The sequence below is a fragment of the Palaemon carinicauda genome, chromosome 4, assembly GCF_036898095.1.
Source record: "Palaemon carinicauda isolate YSFRI2023 chromosome 4, ASM3689809v2, whole genome shotgun sequence".
NCBI lineage: Eukaryota > Metazoa > Arthropoda > Malacostraca > Decapoda > Palaemonidae > Palaemon > Palaemon carinicauda.
Window position 1 is genome coordinate 77,031,879 of NC_090728.1, and position 20,544 is coordinate 77,052,422.

The window sequence follows — 20,544 nt, forward strand, 5'->3', positions numbered from 1 at the left end:
CCCTCAAACAGAACGGTGTGGCCAGCATACCTCCAAGGATTTTGCTGCATCCAATAAGGCAGCTGGGAAGGCAAGACTTTATCTTTAGTTGGCTGCTCCTGCTTCTTCAATGCCTGGATCTCTTCTCGTAAAGCCTTAAACATCATCAACTGGTATTGCTGATTCCCCTCCATAAAGGCTTACAGTACATGTTAGCCAAGAGAGCCAAATTTATCGTAGTACCCGAGGTACTTGGGAACTGAGGGGGGTCCATAAGCCCAGCAGGAGATGGTGGGGGAAAAGAGGCAGGTATAGCTCCCGTCATGGAAGAGGTAGTCATCACTGTAGACAGGGAGGCCATTGTCGTAGTGGGGGCTGAAGTGGTGGCCACCACTGAATTCTTGATGGTCCCAAAACTTGCAACATCTACCCCCCCCCCCCCCCCCGGCAGGTAAGAGTCATCCACCGGAGGGAGGGGTTCTTCATCCGACTCCACCGTGGAAAGGAAAGCCAGTTCCCTTCCTGGGGAGAGAGAGGAGACCGTAGACATCCTCTCAGAGTGTAGGCTCATTGCACCCAACACCTCGTCGACTTGTAGCTGGACCGTTGGGATAGTTTTAGGGTTAAAGTAACCCAAAACCAAATAGGGTTTCTGCTTGGGAAAGAGGATATCCCTCCACTTGTTAGAGGGGAGGTAAGAGGCCTTCGGATCCGAGTTCTTCTTGAACCCTCTTACCCAGGTGCGAAGAAACCGCTGGAACACCACGCAGTCGTCATCGGAAGTATCCTGTGATACCCATCCAGAATGATGCAGGTCCTTGCAAACACTACAATCCTGAGGGTCCCAGTACAAGACTGGACCCTTCATCCTCCGACACTTCGCATGGGTGCAGCAAGTATCGTGACCGCAAGGATGCCTCACAGTCCTGGCACAAATCTGCACTCTACAGCTCATCTCCGTCATAGACACTGCCTGTAAGGAGAAAAAGGGTTGAAATGAGTTCTTGGTTCTCTAACAGTCACCAAAAGCTGAAAGGAATGGATTAGTAACATTCTATGCTGACAATTAAGGGATAGTAATCCCCAAATTGTGTGTAAATGCAGTTGGTGAGAAAGGAGATAAAGTACAAAATGTATTCTCCTACTAAGGATCTTAGATTGGAATAAATAGCCTTTCTTAGAGTCAGTTGCTATAGACCCAAAGAGGGAGGGGAAGGGGGGGGGGGAAGTGTGCTCATGGACGGAGCTGTCGCTCCTATATCTCCGCAGAGAAATAGCTAATGAGAAGAAAACGGAACGGGTAAACTTGATAGTTTAAGCCATCGTCGCATTGATTAATGAGCGAGAGTCTATAGCAACTCCAGGGGTATGATTACAGGTTGATAACCTCACTTAGGAAACAACCCAGGATAGGGAAGAAGCCTACTGAGTTATTACCTATCTATCCAATCCACACCCTCAGAGGGAAATAGACAAATCTATAGAAAGCCAATAACCATATGTATTGGTTATTTCCATGCCTGGGCCTGGGAGACCTTTCGTAAAAGGGATGCCCAGGCCCAGCATACATAAAGAACCTCAAAAGTTGAAGGAGAAAGGCCTTATGTTGAGCTGTAGTTGAATTCACCTACAGTCAGTAGAGAACCTACCATAGTTTATATAAAGCGGTCTCATAGAAAGAGGACAGAAATGTATGTGCTCTAGAGGTACCATCGTTGCCGGAAGTACCGGCAGCGCTAGGGAGGTAACGGCATTGCCGCCATCGTTCTATGTGCCCTAAGGCGTTGGCTCAGTCATCCAATCCCATAGACTAGTACTAGCCCCGCCGCCAGTAACGGCAATGCCGTCAGGGGTAATGGTGCCTAGGGTGGCGGAGAAAAACGGTAAGGGTTTTCTGTGCCGTAGGTAAAGGCAGTGTTGCCAATGGCGGCACTGCCTCAAGTAGCGACGCATCACCAGTACAGATACTATAGGATAGTGTGTCGATAGGAAGCAGAAAGAACTCTTTTCACATAGAACCTTGTAGAGGGAAGAGTAAACAAAAAGTTAATCCATATGAGAACATGTACTATAAATCCAATCCTTTAATGAAATGTTGTCAATTTTCAGCCTCGTCACAAACTTTTGAAAACTTTAATAAATTTTAGAATAGTATATCCTTTTAACATATTTAAAAATAAAATTATGCAATTTTATAAAGAAATAACTTTTAGGTTGGTTAGGAAAAAAAAGTTACCGTATTTCCCGTGTATTAAGACACTTCAAAGCAATTCCTAGTCATTGCGATTTTTTTTTGGGGGGGGGCACAGTAAGTTTTCCTATTTCGGTTGCATTATTAAAAGTTCAAGTTATTATTAATTAGTTGCACGCTGCTTATCCCAATTTTATTACATTTTCACATACGAAACATCTAAACCTATAACACATTTTCACACAAAATTAATTATTGATGGAAAAAGTCTCTAAAAATTCCTCTAGGTGGAACACTTTTGCTAATGTAGGGACTCTAGGTCTATTTACTTTTCCTCTAAATTGTTAACACTGCACTCAACTAACCGAGATGTTTTTACCAAGGTCGTATTCAACAACTGTTTGTTTGTATTATTTTCGAACTCTGGCAACAAAATCATTATCAAAATATTGCTTCATTACAAAATATTAAAAAATGTGAAAAAATAGATAAATACTGCATAATCAACTAATATGACACAGCGTCGTCTGCTAGGAGACCACTAGTTGGCATGTTTGCTTGTAGAAGGGGGTTAGCGAGTCATCAACTGATTACCACAAAAAACAAATAACTTGCTTGATGCAGAACTTCATTAAATGAAGAGCAATACAAAAATAAATTTATTTATTATATATGAATAATAATTGTAGGGTTATATTTTATATCTGGTGAGTGAGTGCTTTTATGTCATTAGTTGGGTATTTGCTGGTTGTCAAACTCTATAAGCTTTTCTTAGTGTTAAGACGCAGGGTGATTTTTCAGGGTATTTTTCTAGAAAAAAGGTGCGTCTTACGACACAGGAAATACGGTAAGTCTGGTTAAAAGCTTCTCCATAACTCAATTCACTTTTAAATATACTGAATTTGGTACAAAAAACAAACTTTCATGGCTGAATTAGTTTTCCTTTTTCATGAAGGTTAATTTCATAGTTTACCTACTGTAGCAATGGAGAATTAGAAACCTAGCCTACTTGCTAACAAATTATTTCTTGTCTGAACTACAAACTAAATTGTACATTAATAACGTCTTTCCTTCTTTACAAATACTAGCTTCAGCCACAAATCCAATTTTATTACTATAATTAATTAGCATTGATTATTTGATAAATTTTTCTTACCTTCCAGAAGAATGCTAATGTTAACCTTTTCTTTCCAGGTGAACACTGTAATGTGTCAATCACCTTACTGCAAGGAATGGTACTATCAATAGGTCAAGCATTTACCATTCGTGAAAATGTTGACACTGTGGCAACTGGTGTTGTGACCTCATTGTTAGATAATGTGTCAGTTCTAAATAAGAAATTAAGTAAGTGTAAGTTTTGTTGAGTAATTATAGTTGTATTATACATAAAAAAAATACAGTACTTGTAAATTACAGGAAAAATAAAACAAGGTTCACCTACAGGTTTATTCTTTGAGTAACATTTTTAGGCGACCGATACACAGCATGTCTTGAGTATAAGCAATGGTTGTCTGTGGAGTGAAGCTACAAAGCAACGGATGGTGTGGGAACAGTCAAACGACCACAACAGTGATCAACTGGTGACATCCCACAGGGGACACTTTGACTAGTTATTATTCACAGCTGCTCCCAAGAATATGCAGCAGCATTCAATTGAAAGGTACACTAAACCCTAACTGCCTTACACAGTTCTTTACTAGATCATCCAGCCTTGGCATTGTATTAATAGCAGAAATAGCAGCAATAAATGGCTAAAACACCTTTCTTGGACGATTGCATCCTTGGCAATTGTTTTTTCTTGCATAATGCTTTGAAATTTAGTTTTCTGTAGTTTTATTGCTGCTACAATAAAATATTCTTTGAACCTACTGTAATGTAACCCCACTTCCCAAGTAATATTCTTTGAACCTACTGTAATGTAACCCCACTTCCCAAGTTAAAGCCATATGCTTAAATTGCAAATTGCTTTTTATACAACCTGCATAACTTGAGCCTAAACAGGCTTCAGTTATAAAGCACCAATAAGCCTCTGAGGGATAAGAGACACTTTAGTACACTATATTGCTATTACAGTAGATAAAGAATCAAGTGTGTAACCTTCCTTGTCTTATTTCATTACTGGCGAGGGGAATGATGACTGTCCAACTAAACAATGCATAATAGTGAGGATGACTGTATCCTTGAGGTCTTCATACAGCTCCAGAATATATGCTGTTCAGTTCTCACTATGATATCGAGACAAACTGGTCCACTGATGCCACCAAACTTCTTGTTTGCTTTGTGGCTTCAAAATTAACTAAAGATGTTTTTAAAAAAAAAATTATATGAATAGACAAACATATGCCTAGCTTGGCACGAGAAAATATGATTTCAAGATTCCAAGACTTCGAGTTAGTTTAAAGCAAATACAATATTTACATGGCAATTCAAATTAAGCCTTTCTAGAAAATACTGATACTCTTATCCATTCATAACTTTGTATATTTTCTGTGACAGTTACACAAGCTACATTATACATACAGACACTCTCTCACATGCATACTAGAGTAATGGCTTGAGAGGCAGTAGCAGCAATCTGAGAGGGAAGAATAGGTAAGGCTAAAAGCAACCTATTTTGCAAACTATGATACATATATACACCAGGACACACACTTAAGCAGTAATAGCAGTACTGAGTGGAGGCAGGATCCCTGGCCTGCACTGCTTCAACATCATCCAGTAACCATCTGGTAGTCAAAGTATGCAACGGGGGAGAAGTTGCCACATGACCAACACATGATGGCCAGTGAAGGGCATTGTGTAGGGGGGAGACCAGAGCAAGACATGGATGCTACCTATCATAGCACTCTGTACATGCACAGCCATACATGCGCCATCAGCATTTAACACCAAGCACAGGGGCTATTCTTCCTCTCTAGCTCATCCAGTCAATATGTAAATGAAAAGCTATTGTACTGCTACTGCCTCATACCATACTTGACAGACCCAGTATGCCAAGAATTACCAAGCATGGTAACTACATGGCCAACATTTAGTATGTATTTAATGCATATAGGCATTAAACTTTGTTGCCAGGCTCCACAATTGGCTTGAAATGTAAGGTCAGTGTTGGGATTTTCCCCATATGTACCACAATATTATGCTTTATACATCACACAGTTTACCCACGAGTTGGAACCTAAACCTTGATTGCCGCTGCAATGGTACAATTTTCTTACACCAACATCCCCACAACAAAACCAGGCACCTAATTACTTTTAAATAGTTTGGTCCTGTCTAGCCTGGCCATTAACTTATGCCTAACATAAAAAGCACATATCACATTTCACCTGGGCAGCCGCCATCCCTATCACACAGCAACTGGTCTTTCTCCCATCACCTAGATTGCATAGGTGTCAAGCAGGCACTGTGTTCTTAAGTGGCAGGCTGGCATTTTACTCGTCTCGTAAGGAACATCAACTACCAGTTAATGCACCATCCGAAGCCATGCCTGAAGCAGCTTTAATTAAAAGTGTAAGAAATGCAGTGGGAGTACAAGAGCTGCAGGAAATTATGGCGCACTGCTAGTAACATCAACAACTGTAAAAATCAAGTCCTGCCCAGAGATATTAGCCATCGGGGTAGAGTAGCATAATACCCAGAATCCATTCACATTGGACCTTTGATCATAACACAGATGGTAGCTTATAGAACAATTTTTTCTTGTCAATACATATGAAGCAGTGACAAAGACAGCTGTAAAACGGTGTTACTCTGGAGGCATTTAAAGCTCACTTCTTGATTCATTGTACCGATATTACCTTCCTCACATTGTGCGATAAGGGCCTTGCATCTTCAAAAACTGAAAAAAAAAAAACTTAATTACATTATGTTACCTTTTTAATGATATAAAAAAGGACCAGAAAATTTCACAATTTATCATTCACTTATACACAATATTATATCAGCATTTGCTATTTAAAGTAACAACCAATACAACAATCTTTAAAAATTTTTATAACATATTACACACACAGTAGAGCTATGCCTGGTATTATCCCATTTACTTCCATTGAGTCTTAACCATGTTGAGAATTACACAAGAAAGTAATAAATTGGATCAGTTTAGTAATTATGATAGTGTGGAACAATTAAAATGATATTTTGATTATAAAATAAATTTTTGAATATACTTACCCGGTTAATATATAATAGCTGACGTCTCCGACGGCTCGACAGATTCCAAAAACTCGCGAGCGATCGCCGTGAAGGTTGCGGGTGTGACCACCAGCGCCGACTATCGGCCAGATACCGCATATACTTGTCAACATCTCCAGTTCTTCTCAGTCCCCTAGGTCTCTATCGGGGAGGAAGGGAGGGCCTTTAATTTATATATTCACCGGGTAAGTATATTCAAAAATTTATTTTATAATCAAAATATCATTTTTAAATATTAAACTTAGCCGGTGAATATATAATAGCTGATTCACACCCATGGTGGTGGGTAGAGACCAGTATTAATACAATAAAGGCGTATATGCTCAAGAGTTTTTGACAACTATTCAAAAAACAGACTTAAGTATAGGTACCTGGTAAGGAAGCAGACTCTGATTATTACTCTGCCTCATTAGTCCGCTATCCTCACGAAGCCTAGCGATCCTCTTAGGATGCTGAAAGACTCCCAGGAGCTGCTATATCCAGGGTGAACACCCCTATAACAGGACCTCATCAATACCCTTAATCTGGGCGCTCTCAAGAAACAATATTTTGACCACCCGCCAAATCAAAAAGATTGCGAAAGACTTCTTAGTCTCCGTACAACCCAAAATAAGATTAAAAATTTCAAGAGTAGATTAAAAGGATATTGGGATTAAGGGAATGTAGTGGTAGAGCCTTCACCCACTACTGCACTCGCTGCTACGAATGGTCCCAGTGTGTAGCAGTCCTCATAAAGAGTCTGGACATCTTTCAAGTAATATGAAGCGAAAACCGACTTGCCTCTCCAAAAGGTCGCGTCCATAATACTTTTAATGGGTCTATTTTGCTTAAACGCTACAGAAGTTGCTATCGCTCTAACTTCATGAGCCTTGACTTTAAGTAAATTATGATCCTTCTCACTTAATTGAGAGTGTGCCTCCCGAATCAAAAGTCTAATAAAATAAGACCACGCATTCTTAGACATGGGCAAAGAGGGCTTTTAACGGAGCACCATAAAGCCTCTGAACAACCTCGTCGCGGTTTAGTTCTGGATAAACAAAATTTAAGAGCTCTAACAGGGCACAGCACTCTTTCAACTTCATTCCCCACAATCTCAGAAAGACTGGGGATTTCAAATGATTTAGGCCAAGGACGAGACGGAAGTTCATTCTTGGCCAAAAAAAACCAAGTTGAAGAGCGCATACTGCTTTATTAGAGGAGAAGCCGATGTTCTTGCTAAAAGCATGTATCTCACTAACCCTTTTAGCCGAAGCCAAGCTCACCAAAAAAAAGTGTCTTGAGGGTAAGATCCTTCAGGGAGGCTGAATTTAATGGTTCAAACCTGTCTGACATAAGGAACTGTAGGACCACGTCCAAGTTCCAAGCAGGAGTCGAAATATGACGCTCCTTGGAAGTCTCGAAAGACTTAAGCAGGTCTTGGAGATCTTTGTTATTAGAAAGATCCAAACCCTTATGCCTGAAAACAGAAGCTAACATGCTTCTGTAGCCTTTAATGGTGGATGCAGAGAGGGAGCGACCGTTTCTCAGATAAGGCAGAAAATCCGCAATCTGCGCTACAGAGGCACTTGGAAGAGGAAATAGAGGAGGACTTGCACCAGTCTCTAAATACCTCCCATTTCGACTGATAGATCCTGATGGTAGAGGATCTTCTAGCCCTTGCGATCGCTCTAGCTGCCTCCTTCGAAAACCCTCGAGCTCAAGAGAGTCTTTCGATAGTCTGAAGGCAGTTAGACGAAGCGTGGGGAGGCTTTGATGAAATCTCTTTACGTGAGGCTGTCGCAAGAGATCCATCCGTAACTGCAGACTTCTTGGAACGTCTACCAGCCATAGAAGTACCTCTGTGAACCACTCTCTCGCGGGCCAGAGTGGAGCAACCAATGTCAACCTGGTCCCTTCGTGAGAGGTGAACTTCTGCAGCACCTTGTTTAGGATCTTGAAAGGTGGAAAGGCATAAACGTCCAGGTGAGACCAGTCCAGCAGGAAAGCGTCTATGTGGGCTGCCTCTGGATCTGGAACTGGAAAGCAGTAAGTCGAGAGCCTCTTTGTCAGTGAAGTCGCAAAAAGATCTATGGTGGGTTGACCCCATGTCATCCATAGCTTCTCGCACACAGTCTTATGCAACGTCCACTCCATGGAGATGACTTGTCCTCTTCTGCTGAGGCAGTCCGCCAAGACATTCATTTTTCCTTGCACAAATCTCGCCAAAGGAGAGATGTTACTTGCCTTAAATGGAGTTCCTTCTGATCCGTGGATCAAAGACCCGAGCATTCCAGACTGTCCAGTGGAGCTCCCTAACCCAAATCCGATGCATCTGAATACAACACATGGTTTGGGTTCTTGATCGCAAGAGAAAGACCTTCTCGAAGTCTGATGTTGCTGTCCCACCAAGTCAGACATGTCTAGACTGAGTTGGAGATTGGGAAAGAGATACTCTCTAAGCCCTTCTCCTTGTTCCAATGGTTTAGGTGAAATTGGAGAGGGCATAGGTTGAGTCTCCCCAGAGAGATAAACTACTCCAGCGATGAAAGAGTTCCCACGAGGCTAGTTCAAACTCTTACAGAGCAACTGTTTTTCTCTTGCAAGTGAAGGACTTTTAACAGAGCTTGTTCCATTCTTGTGGGAGACGAAAAGGCCCGAAAAATCAGACACTGTATCTCCATTCCCAAATAAAGAATAGTCTGGGATGGGGTACTGTAAGTTACGACTTCTCTACGTTCACTATGAGACCTAGCTCCTTGGTTAGGTCTAATGTCCATTAGAGGCTCTCCAGACAGCGATATAATGACGACGCCCTGATTAGCCAGTCGTCAAAATAAAGGGAGGCTCTGAATCCTCAAAAAATGTAGAAAGCTTGCTACATTTTGCAAGGGCCTTGTTAAAACAAGAGGAGCAGGAATGAGGCCGAAGTACAGTGCTCGAAATTGGTACATTACTTTCCCGTCCACAAACCTCAGATGTTGTTGAAAGTTTGGATGAATCGGGATGTGGAAGTATGCATCCTGAAAGTCGAGAGAGACCATCCAGTCGCCTTCCCTTACTGCTGCCAAGACAGATTTGGTAGTCTTCATCGTGAAGTTTGTCTTGACAATGAACACATTGAGCGCACTTACATCTTAAGTACTCCTGCAGTGAACGTGGCTGCCAGATCATTGGAGCCATCCCTGATAGCCTTGTTCCTGCAGTGAACGTGGCTGTCAGATCATTGGAGCCATCCCTGATAGCCTTGTTCATGCATGACATAATTGTACAGCAATACATTGACAGCTGGAGAGACCTTCTTACTTAAGGCTCCCAGGGACCAATCCAACAAATAAAAACTTCAAACGCTCGAAAAAACTCCTAACAGGAGATGGTCTAGCTCTGAAGCCGACCATAAAATCTTGGACCGTCTCATGGCTAGACGACGAGGAGAGTCCACAAGGCTTAAGAAGTCTCCCTGGGCAGAGGCAGGTACTCCCAAGCCGAGAACTTCTCCTCGAGCTTCTCCTGTGTCACACCAGATGCCCGAGCGAGAAGCTAATTAAGAAGGAGGAAAAGCAAAAGCAGACTTTCCTAAACTTCTCCTGGATTCCAGCCAGTCTCCCAGTAAGAGCATGGCCCTCTTGGAAGAACAAGAGAGAACTGACTTCGTAAAAGCAGGCGTCGAAGAAAGTCTAGGACAAAATTTCACTAAAAAATTCATAATTAAAATACAAGGGATTGTTGGACCACCCTAGGTTACTCCTCTTCTGAATGACTCCCCAAAGGTACATTAGTTGAAAGGGGGTCATCAACTTCTTCAGAAGGCACATCATCTGATAAAACTAAAGTCTTGCGAGAAGGAGATTTATATTCAGAATGACGTGAAGGAAAAGCCTGACAGGCTACATCCACTTGTATATGAACAGAAGTTAAAGTTGGAGGGTCGATGTCACGTTGTGACTGCAGAGAATGTTATTCTACTACACGTCGTGACAGAAGTAACTGACGTTCAAACGTCCCGTAGTAACAGCGGTGACTGCTGTTCGATGCTATATCGTGACTACGATGACTGACCCTCGACGTCACGTCATGTCTACGGCGTCCACCGCTCAACGTCACGTTCTGCATCTCAACGTCACGCTGTGACTGCGGTGGCTGACGTTCAAAGCTATCAAAGTTACATCGAGATTTATGCTCCGCATCTCGCTTAACAGCAAAGCTGTCACTAGAGATAACGTCAGCGTGGCGTAACAAAGCTCGTCTAGAAGGTTGAAGACCCGAATCACGTATCCCAGAACCGTGACATACAAAAAGCAAAGGATCCTTTCGCACAGGAACAGGATCGAAAGCTTCTATTGAAGAAGAAAGCTTTAACAGCATATCTAACTTCGGATCAACCTGTGACTGCAGTGGCTGACGTTCAAACGTCACGTAGTAAACAGCAGTGACTGCTGATCGATGCTATATCGAGACTACGGTGACTGACACTCGACGTCACGTTGTGTCCACGGCGTCCACCGCTCAACGTCACGTGGAGTCTGTGGCAGAAACGTCTGTACATGAACATCATCGCTATGAACGGGACTCTTATTATGACTACAGCTAGGACGTTGAACTTGTTCTGAAGGAACTAATAAACGTTTCAACCGTCTCGAAACTATACGCCCAGGCTTTTAAAGAGACGAATCATCGGAAGACGAGGAGAAACTTCGTCTCTCCTGTCTTATGGCAAGGACGTGCTTGCCGAGCAACGTCTGATACCTTTGAGGGAACGTCTGTTCGTTGGTTTACACTCCTCACTCCCTTAGGTCCTACGACATTCCTTCTCCCTGGTGCAGGGGAGCCTGAAAGAGGTCTCGGACTAGGCAAGTGACAAGCACGAACAAACGAACCCTCCGCAACACAGAACATGTTTTTTGCACTTACTTCACTGATATCGTATTTTTCAATAATTTCACATTAGACATGAATAAAACTGATTTCTACTTGAAGCACGCAATTCTCCCTTACATCAAAAGGTTAGAATTGCGAAATGAGTCGTATAATGTAAGCACATTAGTACAAAATGAAACACACATGCAAAAATCAATAAACATATACATATATATCGAATAAAACGGAAATATATAAAGTTAAAAAGATCAGTGACTGGGGAGGAGACTAATCACTAGTTCACTAAGGACTACGTTTTCAATCTCTCACCGTACAGTGCCTAGGGACGAGAATAAAAACTAAAACGTTTTATCCTCTCTCTCCCCGTACAGAGACTTGGGACGAGAGTAAAAAACTGAATCGAGAACAACGTTACTCGCTCCCAAACTCCTTGTACAGTTGGGACGAGAATAAAGATCGGATCGTTCTCTCTTTCTCTCTCTCTCTCTTGTCACACACAAGAGAATGGCCCACTCACCCTTCGTCAATAACAGGTTATTTGACCAAAGGAAAAAACTGAAAGGACTAAGAAATTGAAAATTAACAAGTTCCTTTAAATTAGTATCTAAAACACTTGTTTGAAAGAAGAATGAACAAAACGTCAAAATCGATTTACTCTTTCTGCAAAGTGAAACCGTGATTCTCTCTTTCTCTATCGTAACGATAGAGCGCAAACTGCGTAGCATAAATAAACCAAACGTTAGTTCATCTTTGAAAAAACAGCACGAAGACTATTCAAAGAATATATTTCTTAAAATATTTTCTAAAAAATATTCATCTCATAACTCTTACAGAGCAATTGATTTAAACTTAACAAAAATAAAAGTTGAATGGGCTCAACGTTGTTTAACTTCGTTTTCCAAGTTAGGACCGCCTACAAGGAATAGGTAAAGGCCGCATATAAACAAAACATAAAATTTATCTTGATGTTTAGTATAAATGGAAAGCTAATCGAAGAGGCCTAATAAAGGTGGGTGAGATATAAAATATATAGAGGAAAATCTATAAATATCAACAATAATTTATAAAGTGATAAAATAAAAAAGCCTTAAACACACTTCCGTACACTGAGGGAAGGGTCGGCCATCTTTTCTCTATGGAAAAACCAGAGATTAAATAAAAAGCAAGGGCAAAACACTTTTCCTCTCCTTTCAAAAGCATTTCTTTTGAAGATAGTATTGAATAATCCAACACGGCGAAAGCAATAAAACCAAAACCAAGTACTTCACCAATTCGGTAGAAAACTCGAGGTCATAAAGCGAGCGGAACCAACTTGTCGACAAGACCGACAGAGAAGAACTGGAGATGTTGACAAGTATATGCGGTATCTGGCCGATAGTCGGCGCTGGTGGTCACACCCGCAACCTTCACAGCGATCGCTCGCGAGTTTTTGGAATCTGTCGAGCCGTCGGAGACGTCAGCTATTATATATTCACCGGCTAAGTTTAATATTTAAAACTATATTTATATATATATATATATATATATATATATATATATATATATATATATATATATATATATATATATATATACACATATATACCAAGGCACTGCCCCCAATTTTGGGGGGTAGCCGACATCAAACAAATGAAACAGAAAAGGGGACCTCTCCTCTCTACGTTCCTCCCAGCCTGACAAGGGACTCAACCAAGTTCGGCAGGTACTGCTAGGGGTGCCACAGCCCATCCTCCCCCATTATCCACCACAGGGGAAGCTTCATAACGCTGAATCCCCTACTGCTCCTACCTCCGCGGTCTTCCAAGGCACCGGAGGAAGCAGCAGAGCGTACCGGAACTGCGTACAGTCGCTCGCCATTCATTCCTATTTCTAGCATGCTCTCTTACCTCTCTCACATCTATCCTCTTATCACCCAGAGCTTCCTTCACTCCATCTATCCACCCAAACCTTGGCCTTTCTCTTGTACTTCTCCCATCAACTCTTGCATTCATCACCACCTTTAGCAAACAGCCATTTTCCATTCTTTCAACATGGCCAAACCACCTCAACACATTCATATCCATTCTAGCTGCTAACTCATTTCTTACACCCGTTCTCACCCTCACTACTTCGTTCCTAACCATATCTACTCGAGATACACCAGCCATACTCCTTAGACATTTCATCTCAAACACATTCAATTTCTGTCTCTCCGTCACTTTCATTCCCCACAACTCCGATCCATACATCACAGTTGGTACAATCACTTTCTCATACAGAACTCTCTTTACATTCATGCCCAACCCTCTATTTTTTACTAATCCCTTAACTCCCCCCAACACTTTGCATCCTTCATTCACTCTGATGTACATCTGCTTCCACTCCACCATATGCTGCAACAATAGACCCAAGTACTAACTTATCCACCTCCTTAAGTAACTCGCTCTTCAACATGACATTCAACCTCGCACCACCCTCCCTTCTCGTACATCTTAAAATCTTACTCTTACCCACATTAACCCAACTTCTTTCTCTCACACACCCTTCCAAATTCTGTCACTAATCGGCCAAGCTTCTCTTCCACGTCTGCAACCAGTACAGTATCATCCGCAAACAACAACTGATTTACCTCCCATTGATGGTCATTCTCGTCTACCAATTTCAATCCTCGTCCAAGCACTCGAGCATTCACCTCTCACCACTCCATGAACATACAACATCACACATCCCTGTCTCAGCCCCACTCTCACCGGAAACCAATCGCTCACTTTATTTCCTATCCTAACACATGCTTTACTACCTTTGTAGAAACATTTCAGTGCTTGCAACAACTCCATATAACCTCATCACATTACATATTGCTTCCCTATCAACTCTATCATACGCTTTCTCCAGATCCATAAACGCAACATACACCTCCTTACCTTTTGCTAAATATTTCTCGTATATCTGCCTAACTGTAAAAATCTGATTCATACAACCCCTACCTCTTCTAAAACTACCCTGTACTTCTAAGATTGCATTCTCTGTTTTATCCTTAATCCTATTCATTAGTACTCTACCATACACTTTTCCCAACACACTCAACAAACTAATACCCCTTGAATTATAACACTCATGCACATCTCTCTTACCCTTATATAGTGGTACAATACATGCACAAACCCAATCTACTGGTACTATTGACAACACAAAACACACATTAAACAATCTCACCAACCATTCAAGTACAGTCACACCCCCTTCCTTCAACATCTCAGCTCTCACACCATTCATACCAGATGCTTTTCCTACTCTCGTTTCATCTAGTGCTCTACTCACTTCCATGTAATCTTGTAATCTCTCTCTCATTCTTATCTCCCATCACCGGCACCTCAACACCTGCAACAGCAATTATATTTGCCTCCCTATTATCCTCAACATTCAGTAAACTTTCAAAATATTCTGTCCATCTTTTCCTTGCCTCCTCTCCTTTTAACAACCTTCCATTTCCATCTTTCACTGTCTCTTCAATTCTTGAACCAGCCTTCCTTTCTCTCTTCACTTCTTTCCAAAACAACTTCTTATTCTCTTCACATGAATGACCCAATCCATGACACCACCTCAGGTCAGGTGCCCTCTTTGCCTCACTTACCTTGCGTTTTACTTCCACATTTTTCTCTCTATACCTTTCATATTTCTCTACGCTATTACTCTGCAGCCATTCTTCAAAAGCCCTCTTTTTCTCTTCCAATTTTACCTTCACTCCTTCATTCCACCATTCACTGCCCTTCCTCATGCTGCCTCCAACAAACTTCTTGCCACACACATCACTTGCAATCCCAACAAAATTTTCTTTTACTAACTTCCACTCCTCCTCTAAAATACCCGTTTCTCTTACTTTCACTTCGTCATATGCCATTTTTAACCTTTCTTGATACCTACTTTTTACCCCTGGTTTTATTAGCTCTTCAACCCTCACTAGCTCCCTTTTACATCCACCTACTCTATTCCTCCACTCTTTTGCTACAACTAATTTTCCTTCCACCAAAAAATTGTCCGACATACCGTTAGCCATACCCCTAAACACGTGCACGTCTTTCAATCTTCCAAACATTCTTTTAGTTATCAACACCTAATCCATTAATGCCTTTTCTACCACTCTTCCATTTGCCACTCTTACCCATGTATACTTGTTTCTATCTTTCTTTTTGAAAAAGCTAGAACTTATCACCATCTCTTGCTCAACACACATATCTACCAGTCTCTCACCACTCATTTTCACCTGGTATGCCATACTTCCCAATGACACCTTCTACCTCTCCAGCGCCCATTCAAGTCACCCAACATAATTCCTTCTACACACCTAGTTAATTCATTCCAGAACTCATTCCGCTCTTCTTCACTTTTCTCACAACCTGGCCCATACGCACTGACAGAAGCCCAACATTCCCTACCCTACCTAACCCTAACCAACATTAACCTAGATGATATCTCCTTCCATTCTACTACTTTAACTGTCATCATCCACTCAGCAATAAAGCCACACCTTCTCTTGCTCTTCCCCTTTGAATCCCAGACACTCTACAATTCATTTCACCAAACATCACTTCACCTTTCCCTTTTATCTTTGTCTCACACAAAGCCAATATATCCATCCTTCTATTCCTAAACATACACCCGATCTCGCATCTTTTACTCTCTATCGTACTACATCCAAGCACATTCAAACACCCCAAACCTAGAGTGCGGAGAGCAGTCACTCTCCCCCCAGCTCCACTTATTTGATGTCTCACTGGATAATAATACAGGAGAGGGGGTTCCCAGCCTCTCGTCCCGTCCCTTTTAGTCGCCTCTTATGACATGCAGGGATACATTAGATGCTATTTCTTTATTTATATATATATATATATATATATATGCGTGTGTACAGTATTGTCATAAGGTAAAGTTTACAGAGTTGTTATCATCCCCTTACTGTTCTGTATAAGTAAAGTTGTTTCTATCTGGTAACACTGTACTGTGACCTAATACTCACTGATAATGTAGTGTATATTACTGTAATTTATGTACAATAATATTACTACAGTACAGCTTATCTGTATTTACTGTAAGTGTTCGATCTTTTCGTTCTAGTAGCCTATGCCGCTTATCTAGAGGCATGATGTAACTTATGTGTTATCTCTTGTGCAGTATGTTACTATATATCTATACTTTCTTAAACAGAAATACAGCTTCTATTATAAACTAAAACCTTAAATATCTTGATAATAATTGTTTCTTTTAAATAAATAAACAAAAACTGTGCATTTGATTACTTTTCAACAGCTGATATCTCTCTCTCTCTCTCTCTCTCTCTCTCTCTCTCTCTCTCTCTCTCTCTCTCTCTCAAGCATTATTGCATTTAGAAAATTATGATTATTCAAATACTCAATTGAGCTTTAATTAAACATTGTAATTTTGTTTAAAATTTTGGGTGTATTTCATCAATGAGTATTTTGGGTACCGTGATCAGATCACGACACCCAAAATACTTATTGATAAAATACACCCGAAATTTAAAACAAAAGCACATGAATGTTTTACTAAAGCACAATTAACTATTTAAATAATCGTAATTTTCTAAAATGCAATAATGCTTCAGAAACGAAATCAAATATTTGAGAGAGAGAGAGAGAGAGAGAGAGAGAGAGAGAGAGAGAGAGAGAGAGAGAGAGATTTCTCTCTTATTGTCAGGATGCCAGAAAACTTCAATCATTCATATTCTCTCTCTCTCTCTGTGTGTGTGTGTGTGTGTGTGTGTGTGTGTGTAAAAAATGAAACCTTTGGTTCTTTGCTAAGTCTCTATTGAGGTCCTATAATCAAGCACCACAGAGCTAAAAACTAAAATATCGTTCATCGGCAACATGAATGAAGCTCAGGTTAAAGTTATGCTATTCAACTCTCAGTACAAGTAAATAAAATATAAGAGAAACATTTCAAATAAAACTATTGGAATTAATATGCTAATTGGAAAATAATAGATAAAGTAATAATAGTTTCTTTTAGTAAATATGAAATATCCTTCGGTAGTTATTTGATCCGAAAATTGAGGCTGACGACAGACTAGAAAGGGTTGATCAGCTGATTTGAATGTAAACAATGCATAAAATTATAATTCACTGTTTTTAATTATAAATACGATAACAGGGAGGAGGACGAAACAATATGGCGAAGAGACGAGACGGGGGGAGGGGGTGTAAAAGCCAAGTTCTTTCTCCTTGCACATTTCCTCTGCCACATCTAGGCCAATTCAAATAAACTTCTTTTACTTTTTTCTGACGGTTCCATAATTGAGGTGGGTACAAGTTGAATTATAACTGAAGTTAGGAAAAGTATTTTGGATATGAAATGGACAATTATCTTTCGTAACAGTTTAGAATTATCGTAAATTATCATTCTGTCATTAGCGGCAGTTTGTTATTGCTGATTACACGCAAAAAGAAAAAAAAAGCTTTCCTGCTTTGCTACGCATGTAGGAATTTATATAGATACGGTAAATACTTGTAATAACATATTTACTAAAAGCTTTTAATATTATTTATCACTTTGATCATGCGTGTTTAATGCCTTCGTTTGTTTATTATGATCGAAGATGGAGCGTAGAGTAAACTAATGGAAGGTTTCCGCTTCAGGCGGCGTCATAAAGAAAAACATTATATAAATGGCATGGCATTCATTTCATTTCATTTATTTGGAAGTTCTAAGAGAAATTAAGTAGAACATTGGTAATAACAAAATCAACATATAATCAATACTTGGTAAGATTGTTGTCGATGCAAAAACTAACCTATACACAGATGTGTAAATACATCTGTTTCTTTGTTATGATCAGAGATAAATGTAAACAAAACATTAGTAGTCATTTTTTATTGTGCTTTTTGGCGTGTTTAGGAAACGGATGATATAAAATTGCCTTTATTTTGATAATTCAAGATTTTCAATGATTCAACAAAAGCTAGTCTATAGAGTGATGGTTTTGCTATTCACCAGTTGTCTTATAGAATAGATATGACAAATATTAAAATTTGTCTGTATTTTGGGTCGTGTTATAACGGAAAATATATGGTGTTTACACCCATCCTGGTTGTAATTTTAACCTTTTTTCAAGTTATTAGAACTTTAAAGTATATTAAATGTTTGATTTATTTACAAGAACAATGTGATATAAAAAAATATAGTATAGTACATAGAAAGTATTGGAAATGGGTAGTAAACACATTTGAATAGGCAAGTTGCTGGATACCATGGCCCCAATAGAATTATTTCTGTTAGTTGTGTCTTTCGAAATATGCGATTTTCCATTTATATGAGGTCATTGATCGACCAAATTCTCGCATAATTCGGGACCCTACTGTATAAGCCAAAGAGGCCCAACAGGGAAAATAGCCGATTGAGGAAGGGAAACACGGAAAAATAAAATATTTTAGGAAGAGTAACATTAAAATAAATATTTCCTATATAAAATATAAAAACTTCAACAAAACAAGAGGACGAGAAATAAGAAAGAATCGTGTGCCCGAGTGTACCTTCAAGCAAGAGAACTCTAACCCAAGACAATGGAAGACCATGGTACAGAGGCTATGGCACTACCCACGACTAGAAAACAATGGTTGAATTCTAGAGTGTCCTTCTCCAAGAAGAACTGCTTACCATAGCTAAAATCTCTCTTCTACCTTTACCAAGTGAAAAGCAGCCACTGAACAATTGCAGTGCAGTAATTAACCCCTTGGGTGAAGAAAGAATTGTTTGGTAATCTCAGTGTTGTCAGGTGTATGAGGACAGAGGAGAATCTCTAAAGAATAGGCCAGACTATTCTGTGTATGTGTAGACAAAGGGGAACCGTAACAAGAGGATACAATGTAGTACTGTCTGGCCAGTCATAGGACCCCAAACTCTTTACTGGTAGTATCTCAACGGGTGACTGGTGCCCTGGCCAACCTAAGTTGGACTTGTTCACCCAACTAAGGGCGAGTCATCCATATATAAATAACGTAAGGTTTGTTAGTTTGGTGAGCAAATGACGAATTCATAGATAATTTGTATTTTTCCAGACCTAATACAATCCTAGAGTTATTTATATGAATTGTCCCGCCACCCCCCGGCCTGGGTAGGGTTGCCATCTCGTACCAAAAAGTCTAGTTGGGTACCTTCCAGCTTTGCCAAATTATATAACCATATAAATACATCCAAGTTTATATTCGTTAGGGAAAAATACAATTATCTACGAATGTCATCTATTATTTTGTGGAAGTACAAGTTATTTTGATCGGTAATTTGTAACCAAGATTGTTAACAATTTTAGAATTGGTATTGAGTGAAATTTATTAGTTTGTGAATTATAGGTGGTAGCTCACGTTTGTATTTCTAGCGTGTTTCATACCATGACTAACCACGTTTTCTTAATACTAAAGTTTTGTTTTTTATTACTTTTGAAGGGACTCTTACATATAAATTTTAAATTTTTGTTACTCCAGAACAAAATATACTTGCTAAACCATCGTTGCTTGGTTATTACCTACTTTATGTTGATAAAATAAGTTGTTCAGGTATTCTAATCATGTATTTCAATTGCTATAATGAAGTTAAAGGGAAAATACGATTTGATGAACGAATTTTTGATTAACGAAAGTTTCTCCAGGAGTGCAACTCATTCACATATACTGTGCTTCATTAGAAGTTTTAAAAATTTGATAAGTTGAGATGAACATATTTTTTATTAGGAATAAGGGCTATATGGAATAAACCCACTGCATAGTAATGAAAAATAAAAAGTAAATAACAATTTGAAAAGGAAATAGAAAAGGGTAAAAATATTGAAAAGGAAATAGAAAAGAGCAAAAAGTATTGCGTGAAACCTTTGAAGCCTTGGCATTAAATAAACACAGATAGTATATAGAAATACTGAATAAAAGTGAATAAAGATATGGAATGATTTTGCAGAATAAGAAAGCAGTAGGGAGTATAGGGCATAACCTAGCCTGAAATAAACAGAAAATAAATATCAGAAATGAAATGGAAATAGAAAAGAGCAAATATTGGCAGAAACCTTTTTGCCTCTTGGGCAAGTCCCTTTACTCGAAACAAGACTTGACAGCAGACTTCTTTTTTGAGAAGTGAGGTAATGATGCAAGGTTTAAAAATTTTGCCCAATGCTTCCAGTTTAGAGCCACAGATAAGTGAATTTTTAGCATTACCTTTTTAAAATGATATCAGCAGTTCAACAGTAGATTGCTGAATAATGGATAAGGATGTTCTACTGTACAGTATATTTATTTACTTTACAATTATGGCAACAATTCAGTTTCATGTTTGTTAGTCAAAAT

General features: G+C 39.7%; 1 protein-coding gene across 1 annotated transcript in view; it reads right to left on the bottom strand.

Annotated features, from left to right (window-relative positions):
- Positions 1 to 3,602: 3,602 nt before the first annotated feature.
- Positions 3,603 to 20,544, bottom strand: part of Sur-8 (leucine-rich repeat protein shoc-2) — a 293,723-nt gene continuing 276,781 nt past the window's right edge. Inside the window, exon 8 of the mRNA XM_068371791.1 lies at positions 3,603 to 6,011. Within this exon, the coding sequence (XP_068227892.1) occupies positions 5,976 to 6,011 (36 nt within the window). The 3' untranslated portion in view covers positions 3,603 to 5,975. The remainder of the gene's footprint in view (positions 6,012 to 20,544) is intronic.